General features: G+C 40.1%; 1 protein-coding gene across 1 annotated transcript in view; it reads right to left on the bottom strand.

Moving 5' to 3' along the window:
- yjefn3 (YjeF N-terminal domain containing 3) overlaps positions 1 to 23,848 on the bottom strand; it is a 62,011-nt gene that overhangs the window by 6,368 nt on the left and 31,795 nt on the right. The window contains exons 2-3 of the mRNA XM_037770661.1: positions 11,401 to 11,509; positions 170 to 280 (exon numbers count right to left, since the gene is read on the bottom strand). Of these exons, the coding sequence (XP_037626589.1) occupies positions 170 to 280; positions 11,401 to 11,509 (220 nt within the window). The remainder of the gene's footprint in view (positions 1 to 169; positions 281 to 11,400; positions 11,510 to 23,848) is intronic.

Raw genomic sequence — 23,848 nt, 5'->3', positions numbered from 1 at the left:
CTTAAGCTAACGTTTGTTATTACTACTGTAATATCATCTAAATTACTCTGTAAGCACCAGACTGTTTTACGACGGACTATTTGTGGTGTTGTTGAATATAATAGAGATTTTCTCTGCTGAAAAGATGTTTTCGTGCTCTGTATTGTTGGCTATGCAGTAGTATACTTACATATATGCGCAGGTGTCGGGCACACACCAGACCAATGGAGCCGTTTTGATCTGGACCACAGATCACCAGCACTGTTGGCTGCTTCTTTGCTAGAGAGCTGAGCGGGTAGGCCTGGTGGAGAGACAGAATAAGCTGTTAGAAACAGGAGCTGATGACTGAGGGAAAGGAAAAGCATAAGAAACAGAGATAGAAGAGACAGGGTTAATGATAGAGAACAACAGTGAGACAAAAGCAAGTTTAATGACCCATTTTATGCATTATGAGTATTTAGTTTGTGTTGCATATTGTGCTCATTCACCTGTAGTGTGTGACAGTTGTATTTGTCTGCTCGTATTGTTTGTGTTTATTGTTATAATAATGTTTATGGCTGTCAAAGTTAATGTGATAATAACCCAAAATTGTTTTAATGCTACAAATTACTTCCAACGCATTAATGCAAATTGCAGTTTTGTAACATGCTCAGTTTTAAAGCTAGAAATATGTAACTAGAAAACCTAAGGAACTAGAAAATTATACTAAATGCAGTACCTGTGAGGGTTTCTGGACAATATTTATCATTGTTTTGTTTTGTTAATTGATTTCCAATAATAAATATATACATACATTTGCATAAAGAAGCATATTTGCCCACTCCCATGTTGATAAGAGTATTAAATACTTGACAGATCTCCCTTTAAGGAACATTTTGAACAGACAAAAAATGTGCGATCCATTTTCAATAAATTATGGACAATTATGTGATTATATATATATATATATATATATTATCCTAAGATGGTCATCAGCAGTGATGGGACCAAGTCATTGTTTTGCAAGTCTCAAGTCTTTGCACTCAAGTCCCAAGTCAAGTGCCAAGTCCTAAACTTTGAGTTTTGAGTCCTAAACAAAGTCATAATGCACGCTTCACCAAATGTAATTCCATTTTAACAACAGAGTAATAATATATTACATTTAAAAAAATCATGAATGCTTTTTTTTAACATTTGTATTTATGTGTTAAAACAAGTGTGTTAAAGAAGTGCAACTGAACTTAATCATAAAAAAAGATCTGGGGAATTAAGTGTGGACTTGCTGGGCATGAATAGCGTTAACGTCAGCTGATTCAGGAAATTAATTGATTTGTGTCACACTTTTTAAATAACATACTTATTAATCTTTAGGCTAGGTGTGGACAGGCTCAAGTCCAAGTGAAGTCACGGGTCAAAGTCCAAGTCGCGTTGCAAGTCTTTTTTGATTTTGTCGAAGTTGAGTCTGAAGTCGTCAAATTTGTGACTCTATTCCAAATAATGTGACTGGAGTCCACCCCTCTGGTATTCAGTATTTATCCTTCAGGCCTCTTATTCAGTGCAGGTCATCTGATCTGAGCCTCTGCCTCTCCATCATACTCGGAGTGACTGACTGCAGCATTCCAGTCATGCCAGACGAGGGTGGAAATGGCACCGGCTACATTGTCTCTTCAGTCTACGAGAAAAGGTCCAATCTCATTAAAATAACCCTGTCAGCGGTGGAATAAATGCCTCGCCGTGGGATGCTTCCATATATGTAACACACTTTCCGTCTCGGCCCCCGGCTGCATCGGGCTGCTGGAATCTGCTTCGTTTGCTGGCCACATATTCCCTTGTAAATCACCCTGCACCTTCTTAAATGAGACAGGTATTCACCGGAGGAACTGTCAACCTGAGTGGCTAATCTTCCGTCTTCAACACCTAAACAGAGGTGCTGAGTGTGTTGGTGTGTGTGTGTGTGTGTGTGTGTGTGTGTGTGTGTGTGTATACACTTGATCATTACTGCAAGCCCCAGAAGGTGTCTACCTTCATTTTCCACAGTTTCTTCAAAGCACAGAAGTTGTTACTGAGAGTCTCTGCACTATTATATTATACAAGAATGATTGCTCATCATCGTAAAGGTCACAGAAGAAGAACTTGAACTGAGGGAGACAGTTCACTCAGACTTCTGGAAGTCCTGTCCAATTAAATGTGTCAGAACACAGTTCGTAAAACCAATTAACCCAGTTGCGTCACCACTATAAATAGTCTCGGACCGCAGTTCACCTCAGATCACAGCCCTTAAACGCATTGAAAGTATTTGGTAAATTATGGGGCTCATATAAAAGACTTACAGGAAAACTTATTAATAGAACAAAACAAGAAGTCTTAAAATAAAGGGGAAACAATGTTGTACTTATTCAGGTCTTAATTTAATAATGATGTAGCTAGTTACACCTTTTGTTTTAGCTTCTCATAAGTAACTCACTGTATCCCATAATGACTTAATGAGCTCCTCATAATAAAGGAAAATAGCCCTCGGCTTCTTTTTTGTGGTTTCTCATAACTACATCACTGTAATTATTTAATAAATATCCTGTAATTTCATAAATAGTGAAACCAAAATATGTTGTTACCCCTTTATTATAAGACTTTTGGCCCTCCATAAATGTTTTATTGTACTCCGTCATTATTTTTAAATGATTATTGTATAACAGTATTATTATATAAATGAATTACAAAATAATTACACTATAATTTGCAGGTTGTATTATATAAAGCTACTCTCTACATTGTTGATTTTTGGCCTCCACATTTTGTACCCTGTAATTATTTAATAAATATCCTGTAATTCAAAAAGTATTTATACCATCATTTACAAGTTGTTACCCCTTTATAATAAGACTTTCGGTCCTCCATAAAAGTTTTATTGTACCCCATAATTATTTTACACTATTATAGAACATAAGTATTTTTATATAAGTGAATTACAAAATAATTACACTCTAATTTGCAGGTTGTAATATAAAGCTACTCTCTACATTGTGGATCCTTGGCCTCCAAATTTTGAAGAGGAGCTTGAAATAGACCGAAATTCTGCCGCGCACATAAAATCCATTTACTTCCACTTCTACTAATGTATTCAGTACAGAGGAAAGTTCATATGGAGAAATAGGCCATTGCCCACAGACAAGACTGAGAGTGCATTAACTAGAGCGATGAATCCAGGAGAGAACCTCCATCATAACAGCCCAGCTGAGAAATCATCACACAGACTCAATGAGATGGAGGGGAGAGAGTGTTACGGCCGCTGAGGGCCACGGGGCTGACGGTAATATCAGCAGAGAAGAGCAGGGAGTGATTGAGTGGGAAAGAGAGAGACAGAAGGTGGAGACTAAAAGTGGAAGACAGGACAGTGTCTTTCATTTTCATATCTAATGAGACAGAAGCTCTTAGTGAGTTTCACACTGTGTAATCTGATGTTAATCTCACTGAGTTTAATCAAAAGTGGCACCCTCTGTGGATACGTGCATATATGTGTGTGTGTGTGTGTGTGTGTGTGTGTGGCATAATGTCAAGCTCTCTGTTCTGAGCTGCTCCCCAGAGGGAAACGCTAACTGTGATTACAGCAACCAGCGATTAAATGCTAACTACCTCTGATGGAACTGCCCCCTACTGCGAACTCGCCCCTAGAAATAGATCAGGAGCAGAACGGACATTGATCTGTTTTCCGTGGTTATTTGACTGGTACAAAAGAAAATGTTGATTGCTGTTAGTTGTGACAACATACTAAATTGTTGTCGCAGCTCGCTGGGAAGACAGCGGACGCAGCTACGGAGACGGATGCTAGGTAGCTTGTCCTTCTCCGTAGCGGTAGGGAGGCGGTTCACATTACAAGTGACAAGAGTAACAAAACGACCAAGCGTGGCCAGCTACATTGTCGCCGAGTCACCGTTGAAGTATTGCTCAAGAGCCCGTTGACGCAGTTATGTCGTCAAATAGCACTGGGAACTGGCTAACGTCATTTTTTTAAGATGGAACGGAACAGGGTAAAACAAATACATATGATTGGTTGATGCTTTACGGCGTCATTGGAGCTTTGAAAAAAAGTTGAGACCAGTTGAGGATTTTTCTGCCCAATGATGCCAAAAACATTCTGCCTACTGCAGCTTTAAGTAAATAAGTTACGTAACAAAAGTAAGGTAAAATAAGTCAACATTGACTTAGTTTCACGCAGGACATGAACAACGGTCTCCTGGGTGAAAGCCCTGTGTTTGTTTGACCCATCCAACCTCACCTCCCACCCGGACTTTCTTACACTTTATACTATGTAAGTTGCTCTGACCAGCTAATAATGACACAGATGGGTTTACATTGGAGTTACTTGAAAGCCCGGTGTGCCTCTTAAAGATGCTAAAGGGTGCCTCAGTGTGTCGGTATCAGACGGCGAGGGCCACTGACCAAACGTAGGTATTTGGCGAGTTGGGGGTGAGAATGAGTTAAAACAAGACTCCAAAAGAAAGCTTATGTTGTCTCCAAAATGTGTGAATAGACAATTGTTTGCTAACACGTTGACAACTTTATAAGGTGATAGATAATGTTTGTTCCATTTCCCCCAAGTGGCCGAAATATTAAACCAGTGCTTTAAAACTATCTTGGTCTTCTTGCATTCGTGCTCTCACTTTCTCTGTTTCTTGTCGCCCTTCACACAGCATACAAAAACTCTCATCAGAAGGTTTATTGGCCTTTCCTCTAAATGTTAAGGGCCGTCAGGAGGATCAGCGATATCAATACTGGAGCCATCTCATGCTGCTGGAGAAACCATTAGAGCCACACACTGCTGAAGGTAAGCAGCTATAAAGGGAGCAGGCTGGATCAATTCAGGCAGCGCTCCGATATGTTTTGAAGCACTCGTCTAATCTCGCTTGGAACAGAAGCTTGTTTCACTCAAACACATATCTATCCTAACTCATTTACTCTGATAGTATAGCCTCCAAATGGATCACTGAAATAGAGAAAGCAATTAGCAAAAGAGGAGATAAAGAGCATTTCTAATAGGTTTGTCTCTCCAGTGCTGCTGTTGAAAGTGCTCTTTTGTTTGTATGTTTTTTTTATGAAAGAAAGAGGGATTTTAAAGGTACTCGTTAAGGTAGATACCAAATTTTGTAGCTACTTTAATCATCATAGTTTTAAAAACTAGTATGACCTCATTCTCTGTGCTTCTTGGTGTATTATAAAAACACATCATGGCCAAAAAACACAGTAGTGATGACAGCTCCACTTCTTTCTTATATTAAATTAAATATCATGATACAAGTCGATGATGCACTTTATTCCAGAATAATCTCATTTCTTTAAATACATTTCTCAAACAGTTCGGTTGGAAACATTCTCTTTTTTTGTTTTTTTTATAGAAAAACAAGATTTCATGACTTCGTTTGAGTCTGATAAACTTGTTGAAATGTTTTCCAGTGTTTGAGATATTTATGATGTTTTTGATGTGAAGGTGGTTTCTACAAGTGCAGACAGATGGTTTGTTGCATCTGTTGAGCAGGTTTGTGGCCTGGTTGCTTCCTTTTATCTGCTCATCTGCAGAACTTTTGATGCATTTTTTCTTTTTTTTTGTGGATATTACATTTAAAGGCCTACGTTTTTCATATATCTAATTTGTTTAATAAAAACAAATTATATAGAAGAGGGCATACTCTAAATGTTTCTGCAATATCTTTGATTAATAAACACATTTAGCATGTGCACTTTTAACACATTCTCACTCCTAACTCGTCAAATATCGCCATTGGTCAGTGCCCCCCTCGGCATCGGAGACCGACGCATGGGCTACCCTTCTTGCGTTACTTTTGGACGGACCAGTGACATTGTGTCAATATACGCTTGTTACATGCATAGTGTCCTTTCAAAATAAACTTCTGTTTTCAAGGGAAGTTAGGTTTAGGCAACACAACCACTTAGTTAAGGTTAGGAAGCGGTCGTGGTTGACGTTAACTTCAGTGACTAGCGAATCACATGACTCACGAGGCTGACGATATCGACGAGTCACGCGACTAACAACAATAAGTCAACGATACTTTTAGTTTCAAACGGGACACGAACACCGGTCTTCTGGTTGAAAGTTGGTGTTTGTTTTGACCCATCCATCACCCCTCATGCTCGCCCTGAATGGACTCTCACACTATTAGTACTACGTCACTTGCTCCGACAGCTGAATAACGCCTCGGGTGAGTTTACATTGAAAGCGTGGTTTGTCACGTTCTGTTGCTAGAGGGTGCCTCCATGTGTCGGTTTTCAATGCCGAGGGTATTTGACGAGTTGGGAATGAGAACCGGTTGGAACTTAAGGAGGAAGCTTTAGGAAGGTTAGGATAGGACCCCCAAGGACCCCATCACACACACACACACCTAAAAATATGTCTGTCTTGATTGCAATATGGTCTCCGAGGGAATACCTCTTTCAAATAAATGTTAAATGTGCTCTCACCTCCAATCAACCTGAAACACACACTGAGCCTGAGAAAACACACTCACGGTCCTAGAAACACAAATACTGTATATGCAGAAAAAACACCGCCTTTAATATTTGTATTAGAGGACCAAACTGCAGTCCAGAGGCTCCTGTAAACTATAGACTAATTTACTGCTGTGTGGTAACAAAAACGCCTCCTGTCTCCACTCAGGTGTTGAAAAGCCTCAGACTGATACACGAACAGTCTGGACCTGGTGGCTGCAGGCTGCCGCTGTTGGAACAGTAAAGGGATTACTTACAGAAGACCTATAATCTATCTGGCAACCAGAGGTGTAGGTGTGTGTGTGTGTGTGTGTCTGAGCACATGCTTGCTTGTGTGGTATACTTGGAAGCCAACAGCAGTAGGCCAGCAGTGAAACCAGCGAAAATCAGACTGTCTGCATCCCCTTCTACTGTAATTTTCCTAAAATAGCAGTGATGTCATGTAAGCAGTAGCGTGCTGCTGGCGGCTGTGTGGGCAGCAGCGATCCGCAGCGTCCAGGCCATGTTTGTCTAGTAAGGCTATGCTGGTGGAGGGCCAGGCATGGGGCCAGCGGTGGCTGATGATAATAGAGGGGAAGTGGATGTGGTGGGTTTAATCACACACACTGAGGGGAGAACATTAAGTCTCTGATGCTGCCACTCTGCCTGTCTCAGCTTTTACTTCTTCTCTTTTCCACTTCGCTTTCTTTAAACTGTTGTGTCTGCTTGTTTCTCACCCCCCAGGAATGTAATAACTTTATCTGGTTAGACAATGTACAGTTGTAGTGTTTAATAAGAATTCCTATAAAATGAAACTAATTAAATGCATAAAATAAACACCAATCATGTCACACACTAAAACAAACACTGGTTTGCATTCATTGTTTTTTGTTTCTTGGCCACTTGGGGGCATTGCAACAAGCTGCAAAGACAATATTGACTTATTATCACTTTATAAATTTGATATGACGCATGTTTGCAGACAGTAGCATATTTACACATCCAGTAGACAAAGAGCAACATTGCAATTCATTTGTCACCTGGCGGATGTATATCACTCTTGTTTTAGACAACCCAGTCACAGAATGTAATGTTTGCACTGTTGTTGTTTCTGGATACGTTGAATGTGGACGTATCTGAATCAAAAATATGTTTCATATCAGTCTCGTATTAAGCTTGCAGAAACGCACAATGCCATGTGGTTAACATTGTGAAACGGTTGGTTAGGTTAAGGCAACAAAACTACTTAGTTAAAGTTAGAAAAAACATCATGATTTGCATAACAACGTAGCATAACGACATAGGGTAACAACGTGGTGTAACAACGTGGCGTAACAACGTGGCGTAACAACTTGGCGTAACAACTTGGCGTAACAATAAATAATTAACAACTGCCCTAGCAGACGTTCTTACGTAACGTTAAGTAACAAGCGTAAATATGTTACGTAACAACCGTAAAGTCAATGTTTACTTTTGGTTTCACACAGGACAAGAACAGTGCTCACCTGGGTGAAAGTCCTGTGTTTCCTTGACCCCTCCCACCTGCCCATAGCTGACTTTCTTGCTCGTTATATACTCGTTATTTTACCACATAACTTTCAAAAATGGCCACTCGATATACTATGTCACTTGCTCTAACCGAATGCAAAAAAACTAAAAACGGCAACGTTCAACATCTCCGTGGTTTGCAGAAACTAACAATGCAAAACTTTTTTTCCTGGCGACTGGGCGGCTTTTAGCTCTGCTTTGGTCTCCACCAATTCCTGAGGGAATAATCTGGCTTTTTAGCTGCTAAATGCTCCATTACATAGTCACTAATTTTGTCCGTCTGCCGTAATGCTGGACAGGTTGTGAATTTACAGAAAACTACTTCCTGTGGCAGCTGGGAATGAGTTTGTCAATGTGTAATGTGGGAGGTGTTGCTCTCCTAAGTGATGAATCTACAGATAATTATAACCTGAATCTGCAGATCTTCTCAGCTTTAAGGAGCTTTATAGCGAGTTTCAGCTAAATGTTTTAGCTGTCTGGCAGCAACTTTACTGTTTTGGTTCACTCTCACTGCTCTCATAGTGTCGATTTCAGCTGTTTTAAGTGCAAAAGCTCTAAAAATCCATTGTACATTTCCTGCTCTACACCAAACGGCAGACAGACACAGTTAGAAACCAGCTGGTGAACATAATGGAGCATTTAGCAGCTAAAGAGCCAGATATTTGCCTCAGGAGTTGGTGGTGACCAAACCAGAGCTAAAAGCAGCCCAGTCGGCAGGAAAAAATGTTGCAATTGCACATTTCTGCAAACCACAGATACGTTGAATATTATGTATTTTTTTGTTTTTTTGCATTCGGTCAGAGCAAGTGACGTAGTATATCGAGCAGCTTGGTAGAGACCAAAAACAGAGCTAAAACAGAGTGAATTACATTTATCAGGTGGACACAAACACGACTCCAAATGAATGCTAATGTTGCTGGCTGTCTCTTTTTCTCTTTCTTAGGTCTGTCTCTTTGCTTTTTCTGAGGAGAGATATTAAAGCTCTCCTATTAAACTACTGTTATTACTTTTATCAATGTGTATTTTGGTCACGTTTTCCTGTAAAAAACCCATTTGTCTCTCTGCTTCTGTCTTTGTCCCTTTCCTTATTTTTCTCTTCATCCCTCCCTCTGACAGCAGCACAAGATTTCATGTGTCTTGCAGCCCAGACTCTTATTCATCATCGCCTGTTGAAGAGCCCACTGAGGAAACCAGTGTGGCGTTAAACCAAGCCAGTGGTCTGGTCAAAGGGAACCACATGTGTTCCTAACAACCCTCCACTGACACACACAGTCTTGGCTTGACACAGGCCAGACCACAGAGAAGACGAGCTGTGGTGGAGGAGCGCTGCCACAGAGTGAGCTCAGGTGTTCTGCCCCGAGGTGAGCCGCCTCAAATGTTTGGAAGTACATGTCACAGAAAGTTAGAACATTTCCTCCTTCTATGGAAGTTAATGCAAATAAGGAAAAGTGTAAGTAGCAGCAGCTGTGACTTTTTGCCTCCTGTTCTATCAAACAGTCACACAAGGGATCTCACTGAGTTTTGTAATGATTACTGAGGCCCAGAGTGACAGAATGTGCAGCAATTAAACAGTTTTGCACAGGAGTGTTTTTGTTGAGACCACAGTTTGACTTTATTTGACTTGAGCTTTTAGTGGTTCTGGATTGGATGGCTTTATGCAGAAAAAGGAGAGTAATTGGATAAATTTGCATGACTTCCTTTGATTTAACTATTTTTCTTTGTGTTAATATTGACAGCTATGAGACTGGTGAAAGGGTAGATGGGAAAAAATAAGCGTTGTGTGACATTTTCAAACAATTATTAATGTTTGTAGTGTTAAACTTTCCTGTTTCATTTCAAAACAAAGACAGAGCAGAGCAAAAGAGAAGATAAAACTCTTAAATTCATGGAAAACATATCACAAAATATACGCAAAATAAAAAAATAGAATTGCTAGTTTTTAAGGGTAAAAGTGCAGACCCAACACACACACACGCACATCACATTAAATGGCAACCGCTGTTGAGTGTTCGGAGCCACTGGTTTAATGATCCAAAGAAAAGAGCTTTGAAAGCATTATATCACATTCAAGCAAAGGTCAATTTCACAATAAAACAAAAAAAACTGCCATAAAAACCTATAGGAAAGATGTTATTTGTCTCCGCTTTTATTTATAGCGTAACCCAGGCGCCAGAAAGTTTTTTGGCATTGTACGTTTCTTTAAACCACAGGATACATTGAATGTAGACACTTCTGAACCAAAAATATGTTTCATATCAGTCTTGTATTACACTTGCAGAAATGCACAATACCACACAGGTAACATTTTGTTATGACTGGTTAGGTTTAGGCAACAAAACTACTTGGTTAAGTTTAGAAAAAAGATCATGGTTTATGTTAAAGTAATATCATAACAACTGGGGCTGTCAGAGTTAACGCGATAATAACGCGTTAATGCAAATTTGTTTTAACGCCACTCGTTTTTTTTATATATTGACGCAACTTGCAATTTTTAGGTTGTAGCTCAGTTTTAAAGCTAGAGTAAAGATACAGGCATCATATGAAACTAGAAAACCTAATGAATCCATTGGTACCAACCATGTTCTACTAAATAACGCTCCAAACTTACGCTAAATTTTGGCAAGGAAAAACTGGCATGGCCATTTTCAAAGGCGTCCCTTGACCTCTGACCTCAAGATATATGACTGAAAATGGGTTCTATGGGTACCCACGAGTCTCCCCTGTACAGACATGCCCACTTTATGATAATCACATGCACTTTGGGGCAAGTCATAGTCAAGTCAGCACACTGACAGCTGTTGTTGGTTTGTTGTTTAAGGTACATTTTGAACAGATAAAGTGATTAAATATTTGAATCGATTGACAGCCCTAGTAACAACGTAACGTATCAACCTAACTAGCGTAAATAAATAACAACCTCCATTAGCGGATTTTCTTATGTAACGTTACACAACAAGCATAAATTCAACGTTTACTTTTGGTTTCACACAGGACACGATCAGCGGGCTCCAGGGTGAAGGTCCTGTGTTTGTTTGATCCCTCCCATTCGCACTTAGTGGAATTTTTCACTTAATATACTCGTTATTTTACCACGTAACTTTTAATAACAGTTGCTCGATATACTTTGCCACTTTCTCCGACCAAATGCAAAAAAGTCGACATTCAACATATCCGTGGTTTGCAGAAACGTATATTGCTACGATTTTTTCCTGGCGACTGGGCTGTATAGCCATAGTGTCAGCTGGATCAACCCATGACTACATACATTTAGAAGGATTATGAATGAATTAAAAACATGAAAAGAGTTTGCCTTGTGCTGAGTTCTACTACGAGTAAAGTAAGGATAGCAAGCAAGCAAGAAAGACAGAAACAAATGCTAACGACAAAGGAGATCTGGAAAATAGGAGGCGTGCACACCTTAGTGATGGCGATGGCGCATGCTTGTCCCCAGATCTCTACCAGCTGCTGTTGTCCAAACTTGTAGTCCCTCACAAGCTCTGTCTCGATAGCTGCCGCCTCCCCTTTACTGTCGGACACAGAATAAGAAACAACATAGTGTTAGAAAGAGAGGTATTGTTCATTATCATTGATAAAAAAAACAGCGTAACTGTAAGTGGAGCTGTTCAGGGAGAGAATCATGTCGTCACCGGTGTGCTCTGAGCCTCATACGTCATAATTTAGACAACCAGCAAAGCACTAAATTTAAAGCGGCTGTAGTGTGAATAAAATGTCCTTTCTGCCTGAATGCACTGTACAAATTCAGCGCTGACAGCAGGCCAATACTCCAAGATACAGCAGGCATTTACAAGGTAACATTTGTCTTTTACACAACAAGGAAATGACACATAATTGAGTGGTTGTATGAACACAGTGACCTATGATACACTAAGATGGTATTTATAACAAAGTGGTCTGCTTACATGCTTACATGCTTAAGTGGTTGTCACGTGTCTTTTTAAGCAGCAAGCGTGGCTGTAGGTAGGATTTTAAGACTTTATGTGTGTCAACGTCTACTCATAACAAACCTTAACAGCTTCTGGGAAGCGCGGTCATTAAACTCAAAACAGAACATGTGGAGGATGAACTGGACTGTGGCCTCTACAGTAGCTTAACATATGCCAGGTCGTGCCTGTATGGAAAGCCCTTTTAACATTTAATCAGTAGCGGTAATAGCAATTATAGTTATCAACAATTGCCTTTTCATGAGTTAGAATTCCAAGCCAATATATCCATAATGTAATTTTGAATAGTAGCTCTTCTAATTAAAGATATCTATAATACATTTCTCACTAGTCAAAATGCTAATTTTTAATATCAGCTTAATAACAACTAATCAACTTTTACCATTGACTTCTATTCAAACTCAATTACAGATATCTATATTTAAATTGTTGACATGTTATAATTCTAAGTCAATATATCCATAATATTGCTAATTACAATTCTAATTAATGATATCTAAAACTCAATTCTCACCACTCTTTTTCCAGTTTACCGGTTGTGGTTTAAACTGACCACAACCGCTTGGTGTTCCTACGTAACAAGACCAACTCAGATCACCGTCTGATGAGGTAGAGCCTGTTTTTTGCAGGGATATTACTTGGAGATCCGTCACATTTGTCAGAGGGAAAACGTTTTAGCAGACGCCCTCTCATGTGCGTAAGTTGAATCCATCGCAGGGCCTGAGCTAAATGCAGCTTTCTCATTCATGTATAGTTTTATTTAAGTTTTGGTGTCGTAAATACCAGCCTAGATATATTTATTTATTACTTCCTATGTGCTCTGTGTTATTTCGGTTAGTGGTATGTTGTTGTTTTTGTTTTTTTTGAGGTTGCTTATTGTGCATCCTTCTTAAGGGTGGGGCTCCACACCATTACCACACCGGCGAATGCCTGCGGTGCGCCGAGTAGGCGTAGTCTGCACACCATTTAAAAAGGCGTATCATCTGGTGCATACACCGGATGCCTCGCTCAATTCAAGCATCAAAAGTGGCGTGTCAACCTCGATCACATGGCTGATACATACACAACAGGGGAAATCTTGATGCCAACAATGCAATCTTGAATTGATGAATAAAGTCGGTATATACTCAATACACAGCGGAGCAGTCAGCAGGATTGCTTGTATCATTTTGTCCCTGTGGCAGACAATGATCACCTTGATCGCTCTGACAGATCAATGCTTTGATTAAAGTGACGCCTCCTTCCCGCCGGCAAATGTTTTCCCCTCCATTTAAGAGGCATGCTCCTACCTCCCTACTCATCATCACTTCTCGCTGGATTGGGCCCCGGCTGTATGAAATGGAGAGCACCCATTGCTTTCTCTGTGTCTGTCTGTTCAGGTGGGTTGCAGATGAGTCTTACCTACCAGCCCTGATTGTTGATGTGTGGTTCCTGCTCTGAGTACCGGAGTTTAAAAGGCCCTCTTCCACCCAGCAGCACTCTCTCAGCCAGCTGACTCCCCTCACCACTTTACTCTTTGTTTTCTTTTGTTTATTTAACATATTCAAAGTTTGGTTAATTCAACGATATTGCTACTAGTCAGGCCTACTGATTACAGTTTTTTGCAAACACAAAAACATACTTGTGACACAATTGTTGAAACCAGCACACTGTCTGCTTTACACTACCTTTGAAATTCTAAAACAGACTTTTTGCATATAACTACACACAGTTCTCTACATTAGACACATCATTCAAGACTTTATTCCTGTGTGTGTTATTTGCTAAACAACATCATTGAAATACCATCAATCACCTGCACCCAGAATGCACCTGTGAAAGCACCTGTAACCAATTACATGGCTTAGAAATCAGAGCTTGAACACTATAAATAGGATTCAGGTTGGCTCTTTGGTGTGCACAACAACGGAGGCCAATTTTGGAGAGAGAGTTATGAGTATGATTCTGTTATGAGTATTGAGAATAAACACATTTGTTTGTTTCCCTGTTGCATTTGTGTTCAGAGTCTTTATTTACAGCACGCTACAAATGAAAATGCCAAAGACTCTGGATAATAGTGCTCTATACTTAGCACATCAGTGTGCAGTTGGCATGTGGAAGGAACTGTTTATTTGGTGTTTCTGCATATGTTGTAATGTAAAAATACCATTTTAGAAGAGTTTACTGTATATAGTTTTGAATGAAGTGTTTGTTTTTGCAAGAGATTTAAGACATCTTTTATTTTGTGTATATGTTTTTGGTTTCTGTGTGTGGAGTTTTAACAAAGAGGGCCCCTAGTTTAGGAAATTGTGTTTCAGCAATTGCAAAAAAACTGTAAATGATAACCAACCTGGCGTTGATGTGATTTCAGCATTAGTTATGATACTTGTAATCTAATGTTGGTTCTGAACTGATTGTCCCTTTGCTTCCTCTGGCTGCTCTCTGCATGGTGACAGTGTGACTAATGCTGCTGTGTTGGAGCCCGCTGGTGCTACTTTTAGCATGGAGGTGTGTGTGTGTGCGTGTGTTTGTGTGTGTGTGTGTGTGTGTGTGTGTGTGTGTGTGTGTGTGTGTGTGACAAATGTTAAACCAGCACAGCAGTAGGCAGAAGAGAAGGAACAGGTCAAGTGAAAATCATATATGTCTTCATTTGGGATGTGATTCTGTAACGTGGAGTACATCCCTGTTACTCTACAGACACCTGGTGGTCACCCTCAGTACTGCAGCTCAATAAGAAAACCTGGATGATGAAGCAACTACTTTCAGATCGGAACAAGACTGGATGTCTTCATTTTATTTTTGCCAATTTGCAGTAGTATCTACTCACTAATGATAGCAGATCAGAGAGGGATAATAATAATTTAACTTATGTAGCACACTTTAAAAATACAGCAAAATCTCAAGGTGCTTTACATAAAGGGTAAAAACAATCATAATACAATGTTAAAACAATTTACGCAAATAAACGTGATTAAAAGTGTTAAAATAGGGTAAAAAATAAAAATATTTCACAATGCATAACAACATTCAGATCTTTACCTCTCAAAAAAGATCAGGAGCTCATTGCGTAAGTGTGTTTTTTTCTTTAGGCTGCATTGTTTTGTTTTTTGTTACATCATGTGGTAACACACCCACACACTGACGTGTACTGTATACACAACCATCACATAAAATGGATTCATAATATTAGACATTTGCATATAGATGAATGGATGTGTGATGGAGGAATTTAAGTCTTTTGTGCAGTAATAATGCTGTATTATGAAACTGTCTCTCAACAGTTATTCAGCTACAATTTCCAGGAAGAAACAGAGAAAAAAACACTTCTATTACTGTTCTGTTTATGCTGAACAATTACAGTGAAGGGCTGCATCTCAATCTCTGGTTATCCTGTGTCCTTGTGTGTGTGAGAGAGAGAAAGAGAGTCTGTATGAATCTGCAAAAACACAACAAAAACACAAGCGCACCCATGCATTCATTCTGTGTCATCCGTCTCTATTCTCTGTGGTGACAGTGTGACTAACGCTAAGCCTGCTTGTGTTCCTTTTAGGTTCTTTCTTTTAAGACACAGCGGTGTGTGTGTATGTATTTGCGTGTCAGAAAGCCAGTGTATCCAAGTGGGGTTTCTGGCATTTACCTGTGCCAGTGGAACAGCAGCAGCTGTCACCCACGGCTCACCTCAGGGATGTTTCCTGAGTCACTGTGACAAGTTGATCTTTGGAAAGTTCAGCTTGGTCCACGGGGTTCGCTCTGTGTTTCGCTGCACCCGGCAGCACCGGAGCTCCTCACAGTTTTAATTGAGTGAAATTGATTCTGCATGGGGACGGGCTATTTCAGTTTGGGGAAAGAAGGAAAATCCAATTTGTGTAAAAAATCCCAAATATGCTGCGCTCAGGGCTCCAGAGAGCGACCAAAAATCTGTCAAGGGCAACTAAACTTTTTCATTGATAGAAACAGTGTGCCTGACATTTCAGCAGGTCTGTTTCTGTGTGTGTGTGTGAAACCGCGTCCTGTACTTCTCCCTCAAGCAACATCACAACCTTAAAACATACTGGTGATTCAAAATGAAGAGAACTATTGATTGACTGCAGTGCACCTATCCCCAGCTCTGAACGGCCCAGCCCACATCGACATCACCGGTGGAGGTCACCGCTCCACCGCCTGTCTCCCTGGTCCCCGGTAAGATGCCTAATCCTGATCAGAGGCTCCGGATTCATTTCACAAGTGGGGAGAGAAAAAAAGTGTGTGTGTGTGTGTGGGTGACACTGTAGAGTACATTTAATAACACGAGAAAACTTCACTGCTAATTTCTCCTCTGCTTCGATTGATTGCATAACAGCTGATCTGCTCTGAGCACTAGGGCTGTTGCGGCGAAGGAATTTCCCCTGCGGTGATAACGATCGACCTCAAGTGTGCGATATGCAATATTATTGCTGTTTAGAACCAACTGTCGCCTTTCTGTGTAGTGTCACACACACGTTAACGACGCCCCTAGCTGCAGTTGCTCCTCTCAGGATGCTGATTGGTCCGTTGTCTGGCGAGACACAAACACATTACTGGGAGCCTGACAAGATGGGGTTTCTTTCGACATTTCGACACTGATTCCGAGAATCCAGTTGTCGTGCAAGGTTACTAAATTAAAAGTTAAGCGCACCAGTGCAACCAATGTAAAAAGTTAGTCTGGAGCCCTGTGTGCTGTTGTTGGTTGGTGGAGAACTCTGAGTCCAGGACTGATACTATCACAGAAACACTACTGCTGCTGAACAAAGCTCTTACTATTGATCCTTAACATTTCTGACAGAACAAAGCGTTGTGGGCGTTCAGCTCAGCTGTTAGCCAAGAGGCTCTACCACAAGGGAGCAGCCCACAGCGTTCAGGACAGGCTAAAGCCAGGTGGCTGTTTTATGCAACATGCTGCATGTTTTTTTCAACTACTTATCATAATTCTTAATCAATCATGCATTCACCTTAAACTACTGAAGCACACTTGAAAAAATTGAACCAGTCATTTGTGCATTTAAATGTGGAAGGGCATGGCTGAAAGCTTCAACACCAAATTGCTTTTAAAGGAAAGCAGGGTATGCAAATATAACCCTGTCCTTGATTTAAAAAAATATGTGTGTAGGTGTGTGTGTGAGCATGTGTAGCGCAGCTAAAGAAGAAATAGGTCCTTCTGAGTATTAGCTTGTGTTGCACCTGTGGCCACGGCCTTGCAGCAGCCATCAGCAGCCTCTCCCCCAGAGGGAGGGTTGATTTCCCCATGCTACGTGTGATGTGCTCCTGCAGTGTGTCAACCTCATTGTAGCGCTGCTCATCTGTGATCGCAACCTGCTTAATGAGTCTGTTTACCTTACTTGAGGTAAGGCAAAATGAAACTTTAATGGTCCCTGTTGGGAAATGAGGACAACGCAGTAGTAAAGAGCGGGAGCGTATACAGCAAAGTAAATGAATAAATAATAATGGAGAAGTTGGGGGTCATAAAAACATTAAAATGCTAATTTCAACAAATGAATAAATTATAATGCTGGGACGAAAGTGTGACAACCACAAAGTGCACTAAATATTAGTCCTTCATCATCAGCTCTAGAGATACATGTTGTATGTAACAACCTCATATGCAGAAAATATAAAATACAATGCAATCCAAAGCAGCAGCCCTGCCACAGATACAAACATGCTAAATTTACCTCAGCCAACGAAACACTCACGAACAATGTGCTGCTGTATATAGTCTGCAGCTGTGAAGCATCCCCGTATCATATGAGAGATGAATTCTCCACTAACATCGGAAGCCACATTTCCCACCCCCTCCCTCTCAATTTGCCTCATTTCCACCTTTCCAGCATGATCTGCTGGTGAGATAAGGAGCGTGATTAAAATAACTGAAAGTGAAATATTGCAGCCGACAGCTTCCCTCTAACCTCCCATTGTACATTTGGCAGGGGGAGCTCTATGTTACGAAGCAAAATCATAGATAAACAGACAGATTATGTCTGTTTTGTTATACAAAAATACCAAAGAGCTCTTGACAAATAAGATAAAGAGCATATAAACATCTTTTTTCTTTTTTAATAACTAAAGAAAACCCACATTGCTAACAACTATCTTAACACACTGGCAGTGTTTACTGCTCACATGAGCAGATTATGACACAATAGGCCCCCTGAGCACAGCCCCCACCTCCTCTCCTACGCAGGAGGAAGACACAGACTTTGTGATACTTACTGACATTTTTTGTTGCCGTTGTTGTGCGTCTTTTTGTAGTTGTTACACTTCTCTCTGTGGTTTTGTCTCTCTCTGTGGTCATTTTGTGTCTCTTTGTAGTTGTTTTGTGTCTCTTTGTGGTCATTATGCATCCTTTTGTGGTTTTGTCTCTCTCTGTGGTCATTTTGTGTCTCTTTGTAGTTGTTTTATGTTTCTTTGTGGTCATTATGAGTCTCTTCCTGGTTGGTATACCTGTCTCTTTGGGTGACATTTTGTAGGTGAAACCCAAGGGGGGCCCCTGACACTTTGGGTCCCTGTGTCTGTGTCCGGTAGGCCCGTCCAGTAATCCATTCATGACTGCTCGTCACACTTGATAATAACTTCCAGCTATGTTTTTTAGCTAACGTGATACTAGGAACTGCATAGCAACTGCAGCAATTTTGGTAGTTGACTATTCTACCGATTATTCCATCGATTAATAGAGTAATCTGATAAAAAAAAAAAAATTAAAATACTTTTTTGCTCTATTAAGGAGCAATAGTAGCTAAATATACAAAAGAGAAATTAGATGGGTCTCTTAAATGAACAACTAATTGGTTTCCTTTTTAGAAAAATCTAAAAAATTATAATTTATTGTTTAAAATGCAAACAATATTTTGTCAAAACTAAACCCATTTAGTGCATTAAGTTCCATATTACATCCTGGGTTTTAAATAAAACATCATCTGAAATGCATAAATAATTAAACGAAGCTTTGATGCAAATAATTTGTATCGATTATTAAATAATTAATCAAGTTACTCTAGGAATCGTTTCAGCCCTACGTGCTACACTAAGAGGGTGAACATATTAACAGTACACCTGCTAAAAGTATGCTGGCATTGTCATTGTGAACATGTTAGTACGCTACCGTTAACATTAGCTCATAGCACCACTGCACTGTGCATTAGTACGGCCTGACTTGCCAAAGCAAGAAGTACTTTCATGAAGAAACAAAGTAGAAAACCTTAACTTTTACTGGAAGACAGTAGAACATTCAAAGTACAGTTATTATTTTATTACTTATTTTTATCTCAGTGTTGTTGAAAAAAATGTTTCACCTTCCTCAGCACCAGTGCTGCCTCATTAAAAGTGATGGTGGAGCCCGGCTGCTGCTGCTGCTGCGGCTACCTGCTCCAGATTTACTGTTGTTTAATTAACTAAGCTGTCCCCACTAGTGGAAGGCCGTGTGTGTGATGGGAACTGTGCTGGGCTACTCAAGTGCAGGTAATAATTAGTCGGATTCCTGCCTTGGAGAGGGAAGAGAAAATAAAAACAGCATTCATTAGGTCCATCGCCCCTCTTCTCTCTCCTGTCCTCTCTCCCATTATCTGTCCACCTCTCGCACTAACACTCAACCCATGTTAATGATACTTCAGGCCTTTTAAACACAAATAAAGTGCCACATCAAATAACATGTTGACAAGAAGGACATCAGTCTTTCTATGTCCGTTTCTGTCCTCTTTACGGTTCTAATCTGTGACATTTCCATATTCATTAACATCTATTTTGTTGCTGTCTATCAGAGTTAATAGAACACAGTGATGGTGATTCAGCCTACATACAGAGGGCAGTGGGAGCTTTTGTGTTTGCTACAATTGCTGCTCTAGTGGATAGATAGTCATTGTTGAGTGCGGTAGGCCTCTCTCAAGAATAAATCCAACAGCATACAGTAATTGGTGCGTTCTACATTTTTGATGAAGAGAGACAAAGACCGTATCTGTGGGAAAACTTCTTCAACATGAAATTCAAGGAAACCAATGCCTTCGTACTAACATCTCACTGGACAACCATTGCTGCATGTGTCACCAAATATGCGCTAAATATATATAAAAAATAATGACATATATACAGGAGGCTGTGTATACATATAATGAACCTGCTTTATATTTGTATTAACAATTACACACTGCCATGTGGACCTAAAGAGAGGGGAAGTCCCGCCCCTTCCAGTGGACCACCTTGGGACCTTATTTCGGAAAAAATATGAATATTTGTTCGTTCTTTAGCTTCCTGGCTGATAAAACACGTCATGTTAAGTTAACGTTACATTTGTGCATTGTCATAGCTGAGTTGGCTAGCTGTTGCTGAGTGATGATTCACTCTTCAATCCGTCAACATATCAAAAGAAGGTATTTTTTCTGGTTTGACTGCAGCTAAGAAAAACCCTATTGTAAGATGTGAACCCCCGCATAGTTTCTATAATAAACAGTGGGCGTCCTCTTTTCACAATGTTTTAATTTTAGAAATGTTGATTGATTATAAATGCTCCTAAGAATGAGGCAACAGCTGCTTTTTACAGCTTCTCATTTAGTAAAATCCCACGTCTAAAGTGTAAGAACAGACTGTGACTGCTGATGTATGGATAATTTCTATGAATCGCAAAGCAACGAAAGGAGGAGTGGGTTGGATGAATTACAGTATGTGTGTCTTTTTCCATTTGTTTCCTGTATATTTTTCCTGCAATTATCTGCAAATCACTTGTATTAATATGCTTGTAGAGCTCTCTGTGAGCGGTGTAAAAACTAACCAAAAAGTTTAAAGTAAAGTTGGTCACAGAAAAAGAACACATGTACACAAAAACACAGCATCTCTCATATAACTATATTAGGGCTGTCAAAGTTAACATGATAATAATGCGTTATCCGCAACTTGCAATTTTTAGGTTGTAGAGGACTCAGTTTTAAAGTAGAGTGAAGATACTGACATTATGAAACTAGAAGACTTAAGGAATATCATAGGTACCAACCATGTCATACTAGCTTGTCGTGAAGGAGGCCAAAGAGCGCTCCAAACTTATGCTAAATTTTGGCGAGGAAAAACTGTCATGGACATTTTCACAGGGGTCCCTTGACCTCTGACCTTAAGATATGTGAATGAAAATGGGTTGTATGGGTACCCACGAGTCTCCCCTCTACAGCATTCCCACTTTATGATAATCACATGCAGTTTGGGGCAAGTCATAGTCAAGTCAGCACACTGACAGCTGTTGTTGCCTGTTGCGCTTGAGTTTGCGCATATTCTTTTTGCTAAATGCAGTACCTGTGAGGGTTTCTGGACAATATTTGTCATTGTTTTGTGTTGTTAATTGATTTCCAGTAATAAATATATACATACATTTGCATAAAGCAGCATATTTGCCCACTCCCATGTTGATAAGAGTATTAAATATTGGCAAATCTCCCTTTAAGGTAGATCTTGAACAGATAAAAAATATGAGATTAATTTGCAATTAATCCCAATTAACTCTGGACAAAACATGCGTTTATTTGTGATTAAATATTTTAATCAATTGACAGCCTTAAACTATATCAAAAGAAGCTTCTACTTCATGATGCAAAAATACCTCGGTCGAGCTTTTAGACCTGCGTCACATTCTGTGGTACAAAAATGCAGCAAGAGACCCTGAAATAGTAACTCTGCTATTATCTCTGTCTCCTTTCATTCACCTCACTTGTGCTTTTTTTCCACTGCTCTGTCCTTTGATCTCTCCAACTTTTCTGATCTCGCCTCAGTTTACCCTTTTCCATTTTCTTTCCCTATCTTCCTCTGACACTCTCGCCCTGCTACTCCGCCACCCTCCGTCTCTCTCTATCACAGCGGCTCTGATGAATGTTTGTACTTCACTGAACCAGAGTGATGGCAGATGGAGGGGTGACAACAAGAGACACACAGAGAAAGAAAAAACGGAGACTAAGAGAGAGGGAGATGACTCACCCAGGTTGATTTAATCTGTTGCGTGTGTTTTTACTTACAGGTTTTTGACCTGAGGAATGTCTTTAGAGGAAAACTGTAGACGGTAAATGTAGCTTTATACCACTATATTAGCAGCGAGGGGACCTATTATTACTCATCTTAAGCCTCACTTCCATCAGTTCCCTGGAGATAATCTCATTATGGACACTTAGCCTTGTTCCAGCTAAAAGGTTTTGGTCATAATTTTGGCATCAAGTTGATGGACAGCCGTGCTTATGTCCTACAACGCCTTTTAGCTTGTACCATGTTGCTGAAGGATGGCTCGTCTGCCATTAAAAGAAGATTACCACTAGGCTTTTCCCAGGTGTGTGTGTGCATCTAATATAACACGTGTTGTCTCAGGACACCTTTCATCATCAGTCATACCTCCCGGAGTGTGCCTCCAGGAGGTCCTGCAGCATCCAGCTAAGAGATGATGTAAAGAGGAAAAGTCAAAGGGGGGGGGCAACAGAGAAATGCAGGTGCTTAAAGGGGGCATATCATGCTCATACTTATATTTTGTGTTTCTACTACAACGTTTAGATGCTTTTATGTTCAAAAAGCACATCATTATTATTCGCATACTGTCTGTCTGAATATACCTGTATTCACCCTCTGTATGAAACGCTCTGTTTTAGCACCTGTCTCTTTAAGACCTCCTCCTGAAAAAGTGCAGTCTGCTCTAATTGGCTTGCGAGAAAAATATGGTGCATCTTTGCAAAGGTCGTTCTCAAGCTGTGGGTGATATATTCTAATGAGCCTTCATGTGACAAAGGAAGGGGAGCAATATCTGAATGGCTTGTTGAAACACATGTTTTCTGATCTCGGCAGCCCACAAATACCTGACTGGGTTGTCTTATTTCACAGTTTGTGGTTTTGAACGGCGATACGACAGTTTTTCACTCCACGGCTCATGTTACTGCAGTCTTGGAAAGGGAGGAGTGAGCAGAGGGTTCATCAGCTGATTGAAATCTGCAACAACACCACTAGATGCCACCAAATCCTACATACTGTACCTTTAACCCCCTGAGACCCACGGGTGACTTTATTCTCTTTCAGAGGCTGTGGGAGGTTGAGTTTCCGAGATAGAATGAAGGTATCACATACATATCATCATCAGGAAAGTAGTAAAACAAAGGAATCCATTGGTACCAACCATGTCATGCTGGCTTGTCTGGAAGGAGGCTAAATATCACTCCAAAGTTTGGTTAATTTTTGGTGAGGAAAAACTGACATTTTCAAAAGGGGTCCCTTGACCTCTGACCTCGAGATATGTGAATGAAAATGGGTTCTATGGGTACCCACGAGTCTCCCCTTTACAGACATGCCCACTTTATGATAAACACATGCAGTTTTGGGCAAAACCATATCGTTTTTTTAAAGCAGTATATATGCGATATATGTGTTATTTTCGCCTACTGGCTAAGCCCTTATACACTTTTACAATTTATTTTAATGAATGAATTAATTCATGTTTATTTCGGATTTATGACTAGAACAACTTGACACACAGTGCTGAGCTGCATCTCAAATTAATCTTTTGAGGTTAAAAAGGTTCCCAGTTTTCAGATGATGTACACCACTTCTATGTGACATCTACTGTTGACCTGCTATATCCCCCTAAAGACCCCCTGTATCCCCCTAAAAAAGACAAAAACTGGTCTATCGTGGGTCTTAAAGGGTTAAACAATGCACTAACTCAATCACAACAAAACAAGAATCAGGCCATTACGCAAGCACATCTCAGATGAAAACCCAATGCCCTACAGTATATGAGATCATGTCTGAATGTGTAGTGTGTAGTAAGTATGTAAGTCTTTCTGTCCTTGCAGACTATCTGAGTATATGCAGTGTGGATCATGCAGCATTACCATTTTCTACAATCCTGGAATAATTACTATAATCACAGCATAGTCTCATCCCCATCACGAGGGCTTTACGGTGTC

The sequence above is a fragment of the Sebastes umbrosus genome, chromosome 5, assembly GCF_015220745.1.
Source record: "Sebastes umbrosus isolate fSebUmb1 chromosome 5, fSebUmb1.pri, whole genome shotgun sequence".
Classification (NCBI taxonomy): Eukaryota; Metazoa; Chordata; class Actinopteri; order Perciformes; family Sebastidae; genus Sebastes; species Sebastes umbrosus.
This window is presented reverse-complemented; position numbering and strand designations above follow the sequence as displayed.